Source organism: Schistocerca cancellata, chromosome 5, assembly GCF_023864275.1.
Source record: "Schistocerca cancellata isolate TAMUIC-IGC-003103 chromosome 5, iqSchCanc2.1, whole genome shotgun sequence".
NCBI classification, from domain to species: Eukaryota; Metazoa; Arthropoda; class Insecta; order Orthoptera; family Acrididae; genus Schistocerca; species Schistocerca cancellata.
Window position 1 is genome coordinate 307,974,140 of NC_064630.1, and position 23,051 is coordinate 307,997,190.

Sequence of the window (23,051 nt, forward strand, 5' to 3'; positions counted from 1 at the left end):
TTGACAGAATAGAAGGAGTGACCCATGAGAAAACTCTTCAGTTTCAATTTGAAAGTGCATGGATTACTGCTAAGATTTTTGAATTCGAGTTGTAGCTTATTGAAAATGGATGCAGCAGTATACTGCAGATGTAAATGCAGGTTTGATTTCTGCCATGAATTAACTGAGTGAAAGCTGCTTATTCTTGGAAATAAGTTAATATTGTTAGCAAGAAATGACAGTAATATATATATTGAGAAGCCAATGTCAAAATATCCAGACTCGTGAACAGGGGTTGACAAGAGGTTCATGGACTTACACCACTTACTGCCCGAACCACCCATTTCTGAGCCAAAAATATCCTTTTAGAATGGGAACTGTTACCCCAGAATATAATACCATATGGCATAAGCAAATGAAAATAAGCAAAGTAGACTAATTTTTGTGTCAACCGATCACTCAGTTCAGATACCGTTTGAATAGTAAAAATAGCAGCATTAATTAAGTCTTAGAACACGATCCTCAATGTGGGCTGTCCATGATGGTTTACTATCTATCTGAACACCTATAAATTTTAACTGTTCAGTTTCACTAATCATATGACCATTCTGTGAAATTAAAACGTCAGGTTTTGTTGAATTGTTTGTTAGAAACTGTAGAAACACAGTCTTACTGTGATTTAGCATTACTTTATTTTCTACAAACCATGAACGTAGGTCATTAACTGCTCTATTTGAAATGGAGCCAATGTTGCACACAACATCCTTTACTACCAAGCTAGTGTTATCACCAAACAGAAATATTTTAGAGTTACCCATAATACTAGAGGGTGTATCATTTATACAGGGTGTTACAAAAAGGTATGGCCAAACTTTCAGGAAACATTCCTCACACACAAAGAAAAAAATATGTTATGTGGACATGTGTCCGGAAACACTTACTTTCCATGTTAGAGCTCACTTTATTACTTCTCTTCAAATCACATTAATCATGGAATGGAAACACCCAGCAACAGAACATACCAGCATGACTTCAAACACTTTGTTACAGGAAATGTTCAAAATGTCCTCCGTTAGCGAGGATACATGCATCCACCCTCTGTCGCATGGAATCCCTGATGCGCTGATGCAGCCCTGGAGAATGGCGTATTGTATCACAGCCGTCCACAATATGAGCACGAAGGTCTCTGCATTTGGTACCGGGGTTGCGTAGACAAGAGCTTTCAAATGCCCCCATAAATGAAAGTCAAGAGGGTTGAGGTCAGGAGAGCGTGGAGGCCATGGAATTGGTCCACCTCTACCAATCCATCGGTCACCGAATCTGTTGTTGAGAAGCGTACGAACACTTTGACTTAAATGTGCAGGAGCTCCATGGTGCGTGAACCACATGTTGTGTTGTACTTGTAAAGGCACATGTTCTAGCAGCACCGGTAGAGTATCCCGTGTGAAATCGTGATAACGTGCTCCATTGAGCATAGGAGAAAGAAACTAAAATGAGCTCTAACATGGAAATTAAGCGTTTCTGGACACATGTCCGCATAACATCTTTTCTTTATTTGTGTGTGAGGAATGTTTCCTGAAACTTTGGCCGTACCTTTTTGTAACACCCTGTATAAATATGGAACAGGAGTGGCCCCAACAATGATCCCTGAGGCACTCCCCACCTTGACCGTACCCCACTCAGAGACCCCACATCATAGCCATTCTCAACATTGTGAATAATGACCTTTTGCTGTCTGTTTCTAAAGTAAGATATGAACCAATTGTGAGCTACTCCCCGTATTCCACAATTGTCCAATTTCTGGAGCAATATTTTGTGATCAACACAATCAAATGCCTTAGTTAAATAAAAAAATATGCCTATAATTTGAAACCTTTTGCTTAACTCGTCGAGTACCTCACAGAGAAAAGATAATATAGCATTTTCAGTTGTTAAGCGACTTCTAAAGCCGAACAGTACATTTGATAGCAAATCATGTGATATAAAATGATCGATTATCCTTACATACACAGCCTTTTCAATAACTTTAGCAAATACTGATGGCATAGAAATAGGTCTAAAATTGTCTACATCATCCCTTTCTCCCTTTTTATAAAGCAGCTTTACTACTGAGTACTTTAATCATTCAGGAAACTGACCATTATAAAGGAAAAATTATAAATATGGCTAAATACAGGGCTAACATGTGCAGCACACTACTTTAATATTCTGCTAGGCACTCCATCATAATCACGAGAGTCCTTATTCTTTGGTGATTTAATTATTAACTCAATCTCTCCCTTGTCTGTATCCCAGAGGAGTATTTCAGACATCAGTCTCGGAAAGGCTTTTGCCAAGAGTGTTATATTATTCCCTGTAGAAGCTAAATTTTTATTTAATTCACCAGCAATGCTCAGAAAATGATTGTTAAATACTGTACATATGTCTGATTTATCAGTAACAGAAATATTTTTACTGCAAACTGACTTTACATCGGAGACGTTGTGTTGCTGACCAGACTCTTCCTTCACAACTGACCATATGGCTTTAATTTTATCCTGTGAATTAGCTATTCTATTTGCATACCACATACTCTTTGCCTTCCTAATAACATTTTAAGCATCTTACAATACTGTCTGTAATAGGCTACTGCAACTTGTAACTACTTCTAACATTTTGGTATAATTCCCACTTTTGTTCTACATGATACCCTTATCCCACTATTCAGCCACCTGGTCTGCCCATTACTGCTAGTACCCTGTTTAGAATGTTCTAATGGAAAGCAACCCTCAAAGAGCATGAAAAATGTGTTAAGGAAAGCATTATGTTTATCATCTGTGTTATCAGCACTATAAACATCCTGCCACTCTTGTTCCTTGACAAGTTTTTAAAATACTCTCTATTGCTGTTGGATTAACTATCCTACATAGTTTGTAATTACATGTGACATTTGTTTGAGTACAAAAGCCTTTTAGTGTTAAAATTTGTGCATCATGGTCTGAAAGGCCATTCATGCATCTAGTAATGAAGAATGAATAAAAATATTGTCTATGGCTGTGCTACTGTTTCCCTGCACCCTAGTTGGAAAAAACACAGTCTGCATCAGATCATATAAATTTAGGAGATCTACTAAAATCCTTTTTCTTGCACCATCATACACAAAATTTATACTGAAGTCACCACATATAACTAATTTCTGGTACTTCCTACAAAGTGAATCGAGAGCCCTCTCTAGCTTGAGCAGAAATGCTCTGAAGTCAGAGTTAGGGTACCTATAAACAACAACAATTAGAAGTTTAGTTTCACTCAATTCAACTGCCCCTGCACAACATTCAAATATCTGTTCAGTGCAGTGCCATGATAGGTCTATGGACTCAAATGGAATACTATTTTTTATGTACGTAGACACCCTCCACCCCACAAGGAAATCCTTGAAAAACAGCCAGATAAGCTGTATCCTGATAAAGGAAGCCTCGGAATTGTCAAATTATTTAAGTGGTGCTCCTTGGTGGACCAAGGATGTTGCAGTCACTGTCCAGGACTGCCGACAGGTGCTGTAGCGATTTAAGCAACATCCTTCACTGACCAACCTCCTCGGTTTTAAGCATCTCCATGTTAAGGCTCGTTATTTTATCAAGTGGAATAAAAAGGTATGCTATAAGCGCTATGCTTCCTCCCTGGGGATGCATGCCTCTTCATTGCACGTTTGGTCCAAGCTCTGTAACCGTCTAGGCCGCCAGCAACAGTCAACTGTCCAGGGTCTGAACCTCCGAGGTGCTCTGTGCACTGATCCATTGCGAAGGACTTAATTGAGTTCAGAAAGGGTGGGCTAAGTACAGTTAGCGGTGTCATGTTTGATGCTGTTAGAAGTAGTTCCTGTGAGTTAATATGGATAGAGGTCATTAGTCATGACAACTGGAATAAAATAATAATTCGATCCTTTTACTGACTTCCCAAATCAAATAATACAATTGCTGAAAAGTTCAAAGAAAAACGAAGTCTAATTTCAAACATGTACCTGACTCATACAATTACAGTTGGTGCCGACTTCAATTTACCCTATGTTGGCAAAAATACATGTTAAAATCCGGAGGTTCACATAAAACATCATCCGAAATTGTGCTAAATGCATTCTCTGAAGATTATTTCGAGCAACTACTTCATGATACCACTTGAACAGTAGACAGCTGTGAAAACACTATTCATCTCTTAACAATAAATAATTCTGAGCTAACAATGAGCATGTAAATGGATAGTTGGATTAGGGAATGCAGGCTTGTCTTAGCAAGACTGAATACTGTAACTCCCAAATCCATCAAAAATAAACATATTCAAAAAAGCAGATAAAAATTTGCATGACACCTTCATCAGAGACAGTCTCCATTCCTTCCAAATTGTCCGCAGCTCATGGTCTAGTGGCTAGCATTGCTGCCTCGAGATCGCGGGGTCCCGGGTTCGATTCTCAGCTGGCTTGGGGATTTTCTCTGCCCGGGGACTGGGTATTTGTGTTATCCTCATCATTTCATCATCATCATCATCATCATCATCATCCCTCATCATCATTATTCATGACTGTGGCTAGATTGGACTGTGTAAAAATTGGGACTTCGTATGGGCTCTGATGACCACACAGTTGGGTGCCCCACAAACCTAACATCAACTCCTTCCAAATTAAGAGTGTAGGTATACACCAGATGTTGCTTGAATTCAAAGAAATAGCATCAACAGCAAATGAGAGATTTGTAGCAAATAAATTAACAAATGACAGAGCTAATCCTCCATGGTACACAAAACAGGGGCAGAATACTGTCACAGAAACAACAGAAAAAGCATGTCAAATTCAAATGAACACAAAACCTCCAAGATTGGCAATCTTATATGGAAGCTTTAAATTTAGTGTGAACTTCAGTGTGAGATGCTTATAATAGTTTGCGCAACAAAACTTTGTCTCGAAACTTGGCAGAAAATCCAAAGAGATTCTGGTTGTGTGTTAAGTATCCTAGTGGCAAAACACAATCAGTGCCTTCTCTGCATGATAGTAATGGAAATACTATCAATGACAGTGCTGCTAAAGCAGAGTTACTAAATGTAACCTTCTGAAATTCCTTTACCAAAGAAGACAAAGTAAATATTCCAGAATTCGAGTCAAGAACAGCTGCCAACATGAGTAACTTAGAAGTAGATATACTCGGAGTAGTGAAGCAACTTAAATCACTTAGAAGAGCAAATCTTCTGGTCCTGATTGTGTACCAACTATTTCCTTTCATAGTATGCTGGCACAATCATATAAAATCACTCGCTCGACAAGAGATCCGTACCCAAAGACTGGAAAGTTGCACAGGTCACACAAATATTCAAGAAAGACAGTAGGAGTAATCCACTGAATTACATGCCCATATCATTAACATTGATGTGCTGCAGGATTTTGGAATATATATTGTGTTTGGACACTACAAATTACCTCAAAAGCAACAATCTACTGATACATAGTCAACAAGGATTTGAAAACATCATTCTTGTGAAACACGAAGTGTTGGGTGCTATCAACAAAGGATTTCAAATTGATTCCTTATTTCCAAATTTCCAGAAGGCATTTGACACCATACCTCAAAAGCATTGTAATCAGATTGTTTGCTTATGGAATATCATATCAGTTATGCACCTGGATTTGTGATTTCCTGTCAGAGAGGTCACAGTAACTGATGAAAAGTTATAGAGTAAAACAGAAGTGTTTTCTGGCATTTCCCAAGGTAGTGTTGTAGGGCCCCTGTTCCTTATCTGTATAAACGATTTAGGAGAAATCTGAGCAGCTGTCTTAGGTTGTTTGCAGATGATACTGTTGTTAATCATCTAGTAAAGTCATCAGAAGATCAAAACCAATTGCAAAATGATTTAGATAAAATATCTGTGTGATGTGAAAATTGGCAACTGACCCTGAATAATAAAAAGTATGAGGTCATCCACATGAGTGCTAAAAGGAATTCATTAAACTTTGCTTATACAATAAATCAATCAAATTTAAAGGCCATAATTCAACTAAATACATAGGAAATACAATTACAAACAATTTAAATTGGAAAGAACACATAGGAAATATTGTGGAGAAGGCGAAGACTTCATTTTATTGGCAGAACACTTAGAAGGTGCAACATCTCTACTAAAGAGACTGCCTACAGTACACTTGTCTGTCCTCTTTTGCAGTACTGCTGTGCAGTATTGGATCCTTACAAGGTAAGATTAACAGAGTACATCAAGAAAGTTCAACAGGCAACATGTTTTGTATTATCAAGAAATAGGGGAGAGAGTCTCATCGACATAATACAGGATTTAGGGTGGACATAATTAAAACAAGGACGTTTCTTGTTGCAGCAGGATCTTCTCATGAAATTTCAATCACCAACTTTCCCCTCTGAATGCGAAAATATTTTGTTGATGCCAACATACATAGGAAGAAATTATCGTTATAATAAAATAAGGGAAATCAGAGCCTACACAGAAAGATATAGGTGTTAGTTTTTTCCGCACTATGCTTGAGAGTGGAATAACAGAGAATTATTATGAAGCTGGTTCAACAAACTTCAGAGTAGCCATGTAAATGTAAATGCAGATGACTGGTTTAATTTCCTTGCATCACAGTTTTCCATTACTGTACAGAGTATCTCTATGGTATTTTAAAACTTCAGTGTATTACAGCACTTGAACAACATTTTTTTACTGTTTCAATAAATACTTCTTTAGTCACAAATGTCATCTAATTAATTTGCCTTCTGACCCCATCCACAACATCCCTTCGACAACATCCCTTTGTTGACTGTGGCAAAAGTATAAGAGATTCAAGACTTCAAATTGTAGATGTTGTCAAAGGCCCCACGAAAACTCGATGTGTGGCAAAAGTCCAAGATTATATCACTGGAAAATCACCCGAGTGTGTTCTACCTCAACTCCACCCCTCCTTGATCAACTAGGGACACGCTTGACATCCTCACTTTTTGTTTTATCAGGTGTGTGAGGAAAATAATCAGACTGATTTTTTATCTACCAAAGTATTTATTTTTTTCAGATGACAATATTGGGTCCTTCGGCAGCTGTAAACCACCAGAGTCATCGTTCCTGTGTTGGCAGTCGCACTGAAAGACTTCAACTGGTAGGGCCTTTAGCATGTCGGTCACATTCTTTTGAATGATCTCCAGAGCCCCAAAATGACATATTGTAAGACACTGTTCAATTTTGGGAAAAGATAAAAGGACTCAGACCAGATGAATAGGGGTGCTGTGGAACAACAGGAATGCCTGTGAGACCAAAACTTCTGTGATGGAAGTGGCTGTGTGGTGTAGGGTATTTTCAAGATGCAGCATCCTCTTAACTGTAGTGTCTCATCTCATTCAATTAACCATTTTCCTGAGCTTTTTAATGATGATGATGATGATGAGGATGTTTGGTTTTGTTGGGCACTCAACTGTGCGCTCATCAGTGCCCATACAAAGTCCCAATTTTTCGCACAGTCCAATTTCTTTACTGACTCCAATTTAACCACTGTCACAAATGATGGTGATGGTGATGATAATGATGTAATGAAGAGGACATCACAAATACCCAGACCCTGGATAGAGAAAATCCCCAACCCAGCCGGGAAACAAACCCAGGACTCCGTGATCCAGAGGCAGCAACGCAAGCCACTAGACCACGAGCTACGGACTGAGCCTTTCAAGGACATCATTATAAAACACTTGGTTGACAATGTGTCCTGTAGGGACAAAGTCTTCATGCATGATACCCCTACTGTCAAAAAAGCAAGTCAGTGCTGTTTTGATGTTCAATTTGCTCATTCAAGCTTTTTTCGGTTGAAGAGATATCTCTATGTGCCACTCCTCACTTTGCCACTTTGTCTCAGGATCATACTTGAAAAATCCAGGATTCACCACCTGCGATCACACAACTGAACTAATTATAGTCATTGGAATCCTCTCAAGAAGATCAACACATACGTCTACTCGATTGTCCTTCTGCTCAGCTGTGAGGTTTTTTGGCACAGTTTTGGCTCAAGTGTTTCACATGTACAAAACTTTGGTCAAAATTCGATGAACAGTGAAAGTGTTATTAGTAAACATTGGTCTGATCTCACAAGAGCATGCACATATTTGATGTTTTTGTCAGTTTCTGAAGTTGAAAATCTCCCTGAGTGAGATTCGTCTTCAACCTGTTCTCAGCCTTCCAGAAATGATTTTTGCCAGCAGAAAACTTGTGATCTTTATAAGGAATGTTACCCACAGGCCTGTTTCAACTCTTCAAAAGTCACGCTCACAGTGTCCCCCAAATTTAAAACAAAACTTGATGGCATAATGTTGCTCTAAATTCTGCTGCTCCGTATTTGTACTCATAACAAAAACACAACTTCACTGATGATGGCACTCTCAAAAATCACGTGATGGCTGTGCAGAGCTGGAACTTGGACTAAGCACCTGGAAGGGATGAACACACCAGACTACACAAGCAGAGCAACACAGTTTTGCCAGATTGCTCACAGTGTTGTCAGTCTCATTACTTTTCTCATACACCTTGTATATATGAAATTGCTGAACCAGTGGTATAACGATGGCAATGGGGTTACTTCCCATACTATGTTCGGTAATTAGTTTGAAACTGAGTGTAATGTTTGATCTGAATAAATCATGTAAAACATTACTCGTTTCCTTTAATGTTATGGCTGGGCTTGTGAGTCAAAACCCATTGTTGCCAACACATTTAGGTTTTTCATTATTTCCATAAAGTACTTATCGTGGATGTGGGGATGGATTCAAAGGGCACAGCTAATTTCCTTCCTGATATTTTCAATATTTGAACTTGTGCTCCATCTCTAATGACATCATCAATAGTGAGGCATTTAACCATAAACATTTCTTCCTGTCCTTAAACAGCTATTACTGTTCTGTATTCTTCATATCATCTGTAACATACACAAACAAAAACTTTTAGTTTGTGAATTTCATACCCCAAAAACTATTTAAATTTGTTAGTTAGTCTGATTTCTGTGACAACATAAAATCATAAAATTCTTTTTGAGAGGTACTTTCAGCTTAATGTTGATTAAATTTACTAGTTTGCTCTCATATTTATTGCATATACTGTAATGGAGAGCATGTACCTGTTCTTTTAAGTAATTTAAAATTGTGTTTCTTTCAGGACTAATCATTTTATGTTATTGCATTGACCTCAAGCTTAAGCTGGCACATTTCCAATGCTGGAAGAAAAAGTAATCATTGATTAGGCACTTCAGTTTGAAAAAAAATTGAGCTCTGTGGAAGAGAAAAGGATACGATCACTGAGAAAGTAAGCAATTGATTTTAAATACAACTACCAGGTAAAATATTGTTTCATGTTTACAGTTTTTTCTTTATCTATTTCAGATGTGTGATAGATGGTCATCTCACCTTCTTGTGTTTCTTCTACTGGTAATATGGTCACCAGAGGAAGTAAAAACTGGCAGAATACTTGTTCTACTGCCACACATTGGTAAAAGTCATTTCATGGCATTTGAACCTTACTTGCGTTACCTCACTGCAGTAGGACATGATGTTGTTGTATACAGCCACTTCCCACTGAAAGATCCACCCCCTAATTTCACAGATGTAAGTTTGGTTGGCTATAGGCTTCAGGATTATGCCACAAATGCTATTCCACCATTTCTTACACTGTTGCCTCTGAAGGCTTATATCACTGCATTTTTCTTTGGGTTGGGAGGTGTTGTCCAGTGTGCAGAAGTTCTTGGCTCCAAACCAATGCAAGAACTTATGAAATCTGATGAGAAGTTTGATCTCATTGTTACAGAGCTTTTCAACTCTGACTGTGTGCTGCCCTTTGTACACAAGTTTGGTGCTCCCCATATAGCATTAAGCTCCTGTGTCCCTGTTCCAACATCTCTTGATCGATTTGGAAATCCTGACAGTCCAGCATATATTGCAAATATGTTTCTGCCGCTTACAAATAATATGAACTTTTTTGAGAGAGTTTCAAACACTCTAATGTATTTATGGACAAAGGCAGTATTTTACATTATGTATGACATACCTTCAGAATTAGTGGCTTGGTACCATTTTGGTTTATCCATTCCAAGGCTTAGTAGCATAGCATACAACACCAGTCTGCTGCTCACCAATACACATCCTGTTATCAATTCTCCAAGACCGTATGTGCCAAGTATAATTGAAGTTGGTGGAATACACTTGCCAAAAGTCAAGAAACTTCCACAGGTGGGTATTATTGTATTTTTTAATTAATGAGAAATTTTGAATATTTCTGTGTAATAGTGTAGCAATACTTGCTAAAGTACGTATTAATCAAAGTGTGAAAATAATGGAGTTACACAAATTTTGGAGGACTAACAGAGGTACTCATAATCAACCACCTGATGATATTTGGAAACTATAAATTTATTTCTGAACAAAAATTCAAAACAGAAATTGTTGGTGAGAATGTTGCAAGGGAAAGGAGAAATCTTATTGAAAATGGGGGGGGGGGACAGGGAGGGGGGGGGGTGAGAATGGGAATATTACTAACACAGGAGTAGCAAGCAGTATTGTTTTATTCCTCCTTAGTACCTGCACTGTCTGTCTATGACCCTCTTTCGGGTGATGTTACAATTACTTGTACCTAATTCATAAGAGTTATTGTCTACCAAAAAACTCAGCCTCACAAATCTTGGTCCTATACATAGGGCTGAAATTCAATAAATCAGAACTGGTCAAAGACCTACTCACCTTCTCCCAACCCCTATAGTGGAAACACTTATTGACACATCTCTGACCAAAACTAACCAAAATCCAATATGGAACCTTGTGTCTCCCAGTTCATTCCTCTGTCCAACTGTGACTGTTCCCTATTCCTGTCCAATGTACCCCTGGTTACCTTCCAGAAATTTCTTACCGTCAATCTGGCCTTATCCTTTTTTCTCAAACCCCTGCCAAAAACATAGGTCTCTTTGTGAAGGAAAGAAATCACCCAGAACATTAAGGCACACCTAATTTGATCACTCTACCTGCAGGCAAGAGCTCCACCACTGTGATGATGAACCACAGTGATTACCTGACAGGAGTTGTATGCCAACTGTCTCCCTTCCAGCTTCAAATCCTGTTGCAGTAATCCCATCCCAGAAGTCCAGCATAAGCTTCAGCACCTACTCAGATCATTAGAAATACCTCCAACCCATTACCCACAGCCTAACTTTCCGTATCAGAGACACAAACCAGTTTCTTCTTTGGTCCTCTACCATGTCACCTCATTACCACTTGGGTCCAAGTTTTTCACCAATGACACCACATTTCCCTTTACATCATCACCACCTATGACCCACTACCTTTACAATGTCCTATCAACTCCAAACCCACCATCTCATTCCTTACACACCTAACAAGCTACACTCTTACCAATAATTGCTTCTCCTATAAGTGAGCAATATACAAACAAAACTGTACCATGGCCATGGACACCCACGTCATCATTGAAGGGCAACCTGTTTATGTGTCATCTCTCTTCCTAGCTACCCAAAATCACGACTCCATTATCTAGTGCATTTTCAATGATATGGACCCAGCTCCACAGTCTTAACATGTTATCGGCTATCCTCTTCATTTGCTCCTCCATAGTGCAACGAGTCATCTTTCTGAAAGTTGATCTCTGTTCATATCAAGTCTGCTAGTCATCAATATTACCGCCATTTTGATAGCTGCTGTCCCTTCTGGGAAAAAAAATCTCTCTTCCATACAGTTGGCCACTTGTGGATGGTGCATCTGCAATGATGAGCACTTAACTTGCCCAGTATGCTGAAGGTCAAGAGCTAGGTGCAATACCTATTCTACGCAATCACCCATCACATTCTATTTTACATTAGTCTACATTTACATCTCTTCTACCTCTGCTAGTCATTCCTTTCCCTGTTCCACTTGCAAAATAACTGTCTATATGCTGTAATTCCTCTACATAGCCTAATTCCTCTTATTCGTTTTTTGTGGTCCGCCTACAACATGTACATTGACGGTGGTAGAATAATTCTGCAGTCAGCCACAAATGCTGTTTCTCTAAACATTATCAATAGTGTTTCATAAAAAGAACATTGTCTTCCCTCCAGGAATTCCTACCTGAGTTCAGGGAGCATCTTCGTAATACTCATGTGCAGATTGAACCTACAATAGCAAATCTAGCGGCATGCCTCTAAGTTGCTTCAATGTTTTCCTTTAATCTGACATGATGGGGATCCCAAACACTCAAGCAGTACTCAGAGATGGGACTCAGAATTCTGTATGTGGTCTCCTTTATGCAGGGTGTTACAAAAAGGTACGGCCAAACTTTCAGGAAACATTCCTCACACACAAAGAAAGAAAATGTGTTATGTGGGCATGTGTCCGGAAACACTTACTTTCCATGTTAGAGCTCATTTTATTACTTCTCTTCAAATCACATTAATCATGGAATGGAAACACACAGCAACAGAACGTACCAGCGTGACTTCAAACACTTTGTTACAGGAAATGTTCAAAATTTCCTCCGTTAGCAAGGATACATGCATCCACCCTCCGTCGCATGGAATCCCTGATGCGCTGACGCAGCCCTATAGAATGTCGTATTGTATCACAGCCGTCCACAATACGAGCACGAAGAGTCTCTGCATTTGGTACCGGGGTTGCGTAGGCAAGAGCTTTCAAATGCCCCCATAAAGGAAAGTCAAGAGGGTTGAGGTCAGGAGAGCGTGGAGGCCATGGAATTGGTCCACCTCTACCAATCCATCGGCCACCGAATCTGTTGTTGAGAAGCGTACGAACACTTCGACTGAAATGTGCAGGAGCTCCAACGTGCATGAACACATGTTGTGTCGTACTTGTAAAGGCACATGTTCTAGCAGCACTGGTAGAGTATCCTGTATGAAATCATGATAACGTGCTCCATTGAGCGTAGGTGGAAGAACATGGGGCCCAGTCAAGACATCACCAACAATGCCTGCCCAAACGTTCACAGAAAATCTGTGTTGATGACGTGATTGCATAACTGCGTGCTGATTCTCGTCAGCCCACACATGTTGATTGTGAAAATTTGCAATTTGATCACGTTGGAATGAAGCCTCATCCGTAAAGAGAACATTTGCACTGAAATGAGGATTGACACATTGTTGGATGAACCATTTGCAGAAGTGTACCCGTGGAGGCCAATCAGCTGCTGATAGTCCCTGCACACGCTGTACATGGTACGGAAACAACTGGTTCTCCCATAGCACTCTCCATACAGTGACGTGGTCAACGTTACCTTGTACAGCAGCAACTTCTCTGACGCTGACATTAGGGTTATCGTCAACTGCATGAAGAATTGCCTCATCCATTGCAGGTTTCCTTGTCATTCTAGGTCTTCCCCAGTCACGAGTCATAGGCTGGAATGTTCCGTGCTCCCTAAGATGCCGATCAATTGCTTCGAACGTCTTCCTGTCGGGACACCTTCGTTCTGGAAATCTGTCTCGATACAAACGTACCGCGCCACGGCTATTGCCCCGTGCTAATCCATACATCAAATGGGCATCTGCCAACTCTGCATTTGTAAACATTGCACTGACTGCAAAACCACGTTCGTGATGAACACTAACCTGTTGATGCTGCGCACTGATGTGTTTGATGCTAGTACTGTAGAGCAATGAGTCGCATGTCAACACAAGCACTGAAGTCAACATTACCTTCCTTCAATTGGGCCAACTGGCAGTGAATCTAGGAAGTACAGTATATACTGATGAAACTAAAATGAGCTCTAACATGGAAATTAAGCGTTTCTGGACACATGTCCACATAACATATTTTCTTTATTTGTGTGTGAGGAATGTTTCCTGAAAGTTTGGCCGTACCTTTTTGTAACACCCTGTAGATGAGCTACACTTTCCAAAAATTCTCCCCATTAACCAAAGTTGACCATTTACCTTCCCAACTATAGGCACAGTATTTAATCAACATGACTGTGTCAAGCAGTACACACCTAATACTGTTTTCAAACATTACAGGATTGTTTTTCCTTCTCAACTGCATTAACTTACATTTTTATTCATATAGAGTAAGCTGGCACTCATCACACCAAACAGAAATTCCATCTAATTCATTCTGTATCCTCCTACAGTCACTTAAAGACAACACTTTCCCGTACACTACAACATCATCAGCAAAAAGTCACAAGCTGCTGCTCACCATATCCTTCAGATCATTTATGTATATAACAAACACGAACAGTCCTATCACATTTCCCTGTTGCATCCTGCTGATACCTGTGTCTCAGATGGAAATTCGCTCCTGTTGCAGTCATATTGTGCCCCATCAGGTGCCAGGCCACATGTGAAAGCAGTCCTATCAAAAACCAATTCTGCTGTAACTTTTCCACAGCCTTTTCTGTGGGCATGACCGTCAGCCAACTGTGTACCCAAATGAACAGCTACTGCCTAATTGTGGCCAAGAGCAAAGTTAAAATAGTGGCAGGCTCAGAAAAGGTACTCTATATATAGGAAAAAAATTAAATTTATGCATAAAGAAATGTATGTAAATAATATAGGAGACAGGTAACAACTCACTGAATAGTAGGGGCACTGAGTTGTCAACAGTCACACAGACAAGGCTGAAAACAAGTCGCAACATAAAACTACTCAAGAAGCCTGCAACCATGGTATATCATTTGAGAGCACTTCTAACACTGTTGAATAGGTCAGTTGAAACTGGTCATTTGTTGTTCCAAAAATTTATACTGACACGTTTTGGGTATAGCCCATCTTCAGAATGTGTGCCAAATGAAATGCAATGTCTTAAGCCCAAGCATAACTTACAAAAGTCCTTCAGAGTAAAGTTACTGAAAGCATTATAAAATATACAAGGTAAAATAATTATACCAAAGAAAAATTTTCCTTCATACAAAGTATAATGTGATGAATGCTTCCTCACCGTTAGTGTTCCAAAACCAAGGTATCAAAATATGCCACCAGGTGGCATTGCTGTATGGATACAGTGGCATCACTAGTGTGCACAAAAATAAATGAACAACTTGATTACACAATACTATTGAAAATCTGTAAGAAATAGGAAGAAAGACGTATATATAAAGCTAAATAAAATAATTCAAAATTGCAATACAATGATTCAAACTAATTACAATAATTCAAAATTATGTACACAAAAGTGCATTAAGCTTCACGTAGTTCATTAGGGAGAGAAAGGATAACAGGAGAGGTGGAAAAAGGGGGTGCAGCTTATTGTGGCATAACAAACAAATCACAATTCAAAAATCATGTAAAAACCAAAGTATCTAAAGCAACACACTATGTACTAGATAAAATACACACCCATGTGGGCTAGTGGATAAAGCGAGACATCAGGATTGGAGAAGAAGCATCTTTATTACACAGAATGGTGCTTCTACACTGACAAAATATTTATTACATCACTGAATTAACTAGTAAACAAGGAATCCATAAGCAGTATAATGCTTTTACAAGTAACATTAAACATTATTACATCAACAAAGTCTTTTCCATAGCACAAGGCCATTTAAACCTTGTCTTTTTCACTACAGTTTAGTTGCTTTTTAAACAAGTATGTCAGTAATTTTATGTTTATTGAATTTTAATTTGTCAGCTTCGATCATGATGGTACTTCATTTTGTTACTTTGTGGCTTTTTAAGTATATGTGCTGGTGTTCAAAGAACCCATTGTTTCTACACATATTTGGACATTACATTGTAGTACTTTGTCTCTTATTTCTGTTGGATTATTGACATTGTATCCTGTACCTCTATGATCTGCATGACCTTTTGCTAACCTATTTGTAAATACTTTCAAGTTTGTATTGTGTTTTTACTTCATTGATGTAACTATGTTTAATGTTGCTTTTAAAAACCTATATTTCTTATAGATTCCTAGCCGACTAGGTAATTCAGTGATATATTAAATATTTTGTTGGTACAGTGTCACCATTTATGTATTAAATATGCTTCTTAGCTGTACCTAATGTATCCCTTTATCCACTAGCCCACTCGGGTGTGTACTTTATCTATCATATTTTATGGGGTATAAGATACTGTGGACAGTATGACACACCATAATTTTTAAGCATTAATAACATTTTTACCAGTTATATTATTAGATTGCAAAGCCAGGCAAAAAAATTCTTAGTTTATAAAACTGAACTGACTTTTAAAATCACTGAAAATCATTATTTGTACTATCTTCTTCTTCTTCTTCTTTTTCCTCCTCCTCCTCGTTGTCATCATCGTTTTCCTCTTCATCTATAAGACAGTCTTCACTGCCATCGAGAGTGTTTCTTATGCTGCACTTCTTGAAAGAGTTAACAATAATGTCTTCTCTCACTCTAGACCACAACTGTTTTATCAACTGACACACTTGTTTGCTTGTAGTTCATTTTTAAAGCTCCCTTCAGTATGAATTCATGTTGGGTTTCATCCATCATCCATTTGTTCCATTTCTCTTTTATATAAACTTTAAATGGTTTATTTATTGAGACATCAAGAGTTTGCAATTGTGAAGTAAGTCCTCCCGGAATAACAGCAAACTCTGTACTTCCCAGTCTCAGTTTCTCTTTCACAGAAATTATCTAGCACAAGAAGAGAACTCTTCTTCAATAAAGCACCTGTCCTTCTCTCCCGCCCTCTGTTAATCCCTAATTTTATACCAGCCTTGTCCATCCAGCTCTTGTCATGTACGTGAACAACAATACGTGGCAGTATTTCGGATGATTGTGGCATTGTTTTGTGCTTGAAAATTATCATTGGATTAAGTTTAGTACCATCAGCACAATGTGAAAAGGCAACATTTTAGTGTATTTTTTCATGTCCACTTGCTTTTATACGTACAGTTTTAGTGTGTTTCATGGCAATAGCTCTGTTAGCCAGAAAATCAAATGTGAGAAGAGTTTTGTCCATAGTCACTGTTTGGCTTAGTTCCACACTGGTTTTCTTTCAGTGTTGAATAATAAAATGATGGAAAGATAATATTTTGTCTTTATGTGCTTACGGCATTTTCTGAGATGTTTTGGTTTGCATGCTAAGTCCATGATGCTTCATAAACCTGTAGCACCAATCAACTCCACCCTTGATAACGTCTGTTAAGTTCCACTGTAACGCTAATGAGGGTGTATTTGAATCATTTTTGTATTAATTCCAATGACTTTTGATGAATGTGCTACTACTTTCAATTTATAGGTCACATCATATGAATACCTTTTATTTTTCTATTATGAAACTAACTGTTAACAAAAATATTGTACTATTACTGATAATACAAATCACTTCAAATTCAAGTTTATGGCACTGTAGACTGCAGTGATGCATCATACGCTAGACAGTGTTCTCAGTGTGTGATGGTGGGATGGGAGGGAGACAGTGTTAGCAAGCTTGTGAATGCGCGCAGTTCATGTTCTCTGCATTGGTGCACTGACGCCGCCAGTTGAATCCAGTGTTGCCTGATAGAGAGAAGTTTTCCATGTCATCAGATATGTGGCAATTTTTAAGACTGGTGGGAATTTTAGATCAATCACTGGACATTTTTATATGAATTTCAATAAGATGCACCTTAAATTTGGAGGAATTTTTTCAAAGAAAAAAGTGTGTCTTATAGTCTGTAAAATATGGTAGTACTTTTGATGGTTTTGTTGCTTTACATTATTTCAAGCAACCTATTTAGCAGTAAGCCGAAGTGGCAAGAGACTGTAAACTTTGTCAGCTTTGAGACAAATCCTTTCTTGACCAAAGGTACATGTACACTCATGCTTATAAATTAAGGATAATTGCAGAATATGGTGCCACACAATGTGGCTCTACAGAAAACTGGTGCTAATAGCATGAGCACTTAGGGAACACACACGACACAGATCTGTAAGTCCACGGTATTGGTGATAAGTTGAGAAAACCATCCCAAAACACATGTGCTACAAAACGCCACTGTTTCCTGCGCATGTACCCCGACATCAATATGGGATATGATCACCATGCATACATACACAGGCCACACAACGGGTTGACATACTCTGGATCAGGTGGTCAAGCAGCTGCTGTGGTATAGCTTCCCATTCTTGCACCAGTGCCTGTCGGGGCTCGTGAAGTGTCGTATGGGTTTGAAGACGTGCAGCGATACATCGACCGAGAGCATCCCAGACGTGCTCGATGGGATTTAGGTCTGGAGACCAGGCGGGCCACTCCATTTGCCTGATATCTTCTGTTTCAAGGTACTCCTCCAGGATGGCAGCTCGGTGGGGTCATGTGTTATCATCCATCAGGAGGAAGGTGGGACCCACTGCACCCCTGAAAAGGCAGATGTAGTGGTGACCTGTTACAGTTCCTCTGTCATAGACATGCAGGGGTGTACGTGCACCAATCATAATGCCACCCCACACCATCAAACCACAACCTCCATACAGGTCCCTTTCAAGGACATTAAGGAGCTACTGTCTGGTTCCTGGTTCACGCCAGATGAAAACCCGGTGAGAATCACTGTTCAGACTATACCTGGACTTGTCCGTGAACATAACCTGGGACCACTGTTCCAATGACCATGTACTGTGTTCTTGACACCAGGCTTTACAGGCTCTCCTGTGAGCAGGGGCCAGTGGAATACACATTGCAGGTCTCCAGGTGAATAAACCGTGTCTGTTCGGTCGTCTGTAGACTGCGTGTCTGGAGACAACTATTTGAGTGGCTGCAGTAAGGTCCCGAGCAAGGCTACCTGTAGTACTCCGTGACCATCTGCGGGTGCTGATGGTGAGATATTGGTCTTCTTGTGGTGTTGTACACTGTGGACATCATGTACTATAGCACCTGGACACATTTCCTGTCTGCTGGAATCATTGCCATAATCATGAGATCACACTTTGTGGCACACAGAGGGCCTGTGCTACGACCTGCTGTGTTTGACCAGCCTCCAGTCGCTCTAGTATTCTACCCCTCATAACGTCATCAATATGTGTTCTTTGAGCCATTTTCAACACATAGTCACCATTAGCATGTATGAAAACATCTGCACACTTACTCTCTGAACTGTACTCTGACGTGCACCAACACACCTCTACTCATGTGGACTGCTGCTTGTGCCACCGTGCAACAACCGCAGGTCAAATGCACTGTGTGGTCATACCTCAAGGTGATTTAAAGCTGCAAACCGCCCACCATGTATCATCATTATCCTTGATTTATGAGCATGAGTGTAAATCAGTGGACAAGCACAAGCACACACGCATGCATGCGCGCGCACACACACACACACACACACACACACACACACACACACACACACACACACACACACACACCTGTACAGCTACTCTGTGCCAGCTCACTGCACAATGCCAGGGTACTTTTTCAGTAAATAGACTGGGGGGAGGGGGTTAAATGGGTGGGGAGGGGGTGAAGTGGGGAGTAGGAGGAAGAAGTGGGGGAGGGTATCTGATGGCTCTGAATGAGGTAACAAGTATACAAGGAGGGAGAGGCAGCAGGTGTGTGGGATAGGAATGTGACACAGAGGCACCTGAATCTGTTAGTTCATGCAGCACTTGTTGATGGTGATGTAAGTGAGTGGATTAGCAGGGAGTGACAGAATAGAGGAATGGGAGGTGGTGGTGAAGAGGGGCTGAGTGCAGGAGGTTATTGGAGATTGAACCCAAGGGGATTCAGGAATGAAAGATGAGTTCGAAGATGTTTCAGAAAAGCTGTTGCTGGGGAAAAGGGTCCAGATAGCGCAGGCTGTGAATCAGCTCACTGAGTATGTTACGCTCAGCAGTGTGTTCCATCCACTGGTTGGTCAATTCTTCTTCTGGCTTCCTCAGGGATACAACCCATGTTGCAGGACGTTGGGAGTGGATGCATCATGGGGTTGGACTAGGATATTTTGTAGGTTGTGGTTAGCAGAATACCTCTTTAGGTAAGATGGGAAGGATTGCAGGGAGGATGTCCCTCATTGCTTGTTACGATGGTAGATGGTTGAAGCCCTGGCAAAGAATATAGTTCAGTTGTCTCAGTCCAGGATTACATTGGATGATGAGGAAGTTATTCCTTTGCAGCTCATTGTTGGAGGCAGCGGGAGGATTAGGGCATTTGAGGAAATGGCATGGGAAATCTGTTTGTGGACGAGGTAGCACTCTGTCTTAAGGCTACAAGTGGCCCATCAGGACCATCCGACCACCGTCTCATCCTCAGTTGAGGATGCAGATAAGAGGGGTGTGTAGTCAGCACACAGCTCTCCCGGTCGTTATGATGGTCTTCTTTGACCGGAGCCACTACTATTCAGTCGAGTAGCTCCTCAGTTGGCATCATGAGGCTGGGTGCACCCCGAAAAATGGCAACAGCACATGGCAGCCTGGATGGTCACCCATCCAAGTGCTGGCCATGCCTGACAGTGCTTAACTTCAGTGATCTAATGGGAACTGGTGTATCCACTGTGGCAAGGCTGTTGCCTGTTTGTGGACTAGGTTTGGGGAATAGTTCCCGTCTGTAAAAGCCTTAATGACATCTTCAGCATATTGGACAAGTATGGTCACACCATATGGGAGAAGGGTGGCCACATTATATGAGAGTGATTTTTGTGGTGTGCAAAGGATGACAACTGTCAGATTGCAGGTACTGTTGATGGTTAGTGGGCTTGATGTGGATATAAATGTGGATGGATCCATCAGAGAGCTGAAAGTCACACCATCTTCGCCGCAGTTTCCCTTTCCTCTATTATGTTGCTCCCTCCAAATCCACTCCCTCACAACACTGCACATCACTGCACAAACTAACTGGTTTTTTTAGGAGTGTGTCACATTCATGTACTATTCACCTTCCGCCTGTCCCTCCCACATTCCTATCTCATCCACCTGCTGCCTCCCTCCATGCCATCATCCATCATTACCCAACCCTCCCTCTCCACTCTCCACTTTTTTTCTCTTCTCACACACTACACACAACACAACCCCTCACCCGCATTCTAACTGCCAAACTGCAGCCTGGATTCGTGTAATCAGCAGGGTGTCAGGGAGAGAACAAAAACTTTCCAAATGTGATTCAGTACAAGAATGCTGAATATTTGATGGGTATTTTCAATAATTGATGAAGTGGTACTGAAGAGAACTGGGCAGAAAAAAAATGTGTGGTGCAATTTGAGTAAAAGACAGGACTGCTAAGTACATCAAGAGGCACCAAGAAATAGTTAATAGTGGGAAAGGAGGAGGGGAGTGGAAGTTGTAAACAGAGATCAGACTAGAATGGTTTGCTTCATCAAAGCGGCCTTCAGGCTGGACACAGTAGCTGCTGCTGCTGCCAGTAGTACTATTTCCTTATTTGTTTGTTTATTTGCCATTTTCTTTTAGCCTGTTACCTAGATACAAGAACAGACCAAATGTTGCACAGGAATTAGAATGTATGAAAATAACAGTTAATATTTTAATATAACTTCAGATGAGTTAATATACCTAAGCATTGTGATGTTTAAGGGAAAAAAATAGTAAAATATCTATTTAAAAACAATATATAAATAATTTTAAAAATCTATAACTACCCTTTGTGCATCTGGCAGACGGATACATGTTCATCCAGAATCCAGAAGACACATGATGTTGGTCTACTGTACTATGCTATATATTGCTACAGCACAAATTTTGTAATTTCAGACTAGACTATACTACAAAGCACTACATTACACTGCTGTACTGGCATCAGAATGAAACCAGATTTCCTCATAGTCTGAATAGTTAGCCCCTGGAGCACTGAGGCACAACTCAGCATTCATAGGGACTGTGCTACAAGTGTCAGCCGAGATGAAGAGATTTGCAAGATGGCTGTCAGGGTCCCAGGAATTCCATCCTAGTCATTATTGAGGCTCATCTCCAGAAGGTTGTTGTAGGTAGATGTTCTGTCATGGTGTCTCTCTTTGCCATGATGTGTGGCCTCTTCTTGGTTCACTCTTGCCCATGTTGGTTTGCAGTTTACAAGCTGATACTTTAGCTGTCAGCAAGTTCAGATTGTGCCAAAACTCCCCATTATTGTGTTGTGGGCTATTGTATTGCCAAACATGTTCTTTTCCTGGTCTGTAATAGCTTGTGTAATGACGTGATCCACGTGCTGATTGCTCCACATTCTGTGGTGTATTTTTTTCAGTAAGTAGCTGAGATATAGACCGTCTCCCAACAGGTATAGCTCCCTTGTTTGCAAGGAATTATGACATTCTTGATCTTTCTTTTACATTAGAAAGCAAATGTCAGGTTCACCTCCCTGTTCTGCCCTGTCCCAGATTTCTTGCCACTCTCTGTCAATCCATGCTTTCATTTCCTTGAATCCAATATCTTCTTTAATTTACCATATTTTCCCTTCACTTGAGCCAGTATTTGCATCTTGCCTCCTTACTGCTGGCCCTGTGGTAGTAAGCCTAGTATTATCAGCAATGCCCCAGTAGGTGTTCTACATGCACCCATTAGGTGCAAGAGTAGACTTCTCACTGCTCACAGAAGAGTTTCTGCTGTCTTTATCTTTCTGGCTCTGTATTATCTTACCAATCTTCGGTAGGTAAAGGTAATTTGAAAAGAAATACCGTATTTACTCGAATCCAAGCCGCACTTTTTTTCCGGTTTTTTTAATCCAAAAAACCGCCTGCAGCTTAGAATTGAGTGCAAAGCAAGCGGAAGTTCTGAAAAATGTTGGTAGGTGCCGCCACAACTAACTTCTGCCGTCGAATATATGTAACGCTACACAGGCATGATTTGTAGGCACAAAGACAAATACTGGCGCCAAAACCTCTGCGTCAGTAAATAAATATAAAAAAAGGTGGAAGACGAGCTTTTTTTCTCCGCCCCGAGTTTCAACCACTGCATTTTCATACATTATCCAACAAAGTAAAAACAAATTCCGTATTTATATTGTTCATATTCGAATGTAGCAGAATTTCAATATACTACGAAAATCCGACTGGCAAGACTGTTTGGGATATTTGTCAATATGGCCAACTCTACGTTCTGAATTTTTGCCTACCTGTGAGAAGAGATGGTTGCTAATAGGAACCTGATGAAATGTGAATCACATACAGTATTCTCTTCACCATAAGAATAATACG

General features: G+C 40.1%; 1 protein-coding gene and 1 pseudogene across 4 annotated transcripts in view; one reads left to right on the plus strand and one right to left on the minus strand.

The window, feature by feature from the left end:
* The window catches only part of LOC126187404 (UDP-glycosyltransferase UGT5-like), a 66,016-nt gene that overhangs the window by 16,559 nt on the left and 26,406 nt on the right, over positions 1-23,051 (plus strand). For 3 of the 4 annotated variants that reach the window (XM_049928470.1, XM_049928468.1, XM_049928467.1), the window contains exons 2-3: positions 9,139-9,285; positions 9,363-10,205. In XM_049928470.1, the coding sequence (XP_049784427.1) occupies positions 9,363-10,205 (843 nt within the window). In that variant the 5' untranslated portion in view covers positions 9,139-9,285. Of the gene's footprint in view, positions 1-7,018; positions 7,103-9,138; positions 9,286-9,362; positions 10,206-23,051 lie in introns of all 4 variants that reach the window. The other variant, XM_049928469.1, reaches the window with a different exon arrangement.
* LOC126189742 (5S ribosomal RNA) lies at positions 20,305-20,422 on the minus strand (annotated as a pseudogene).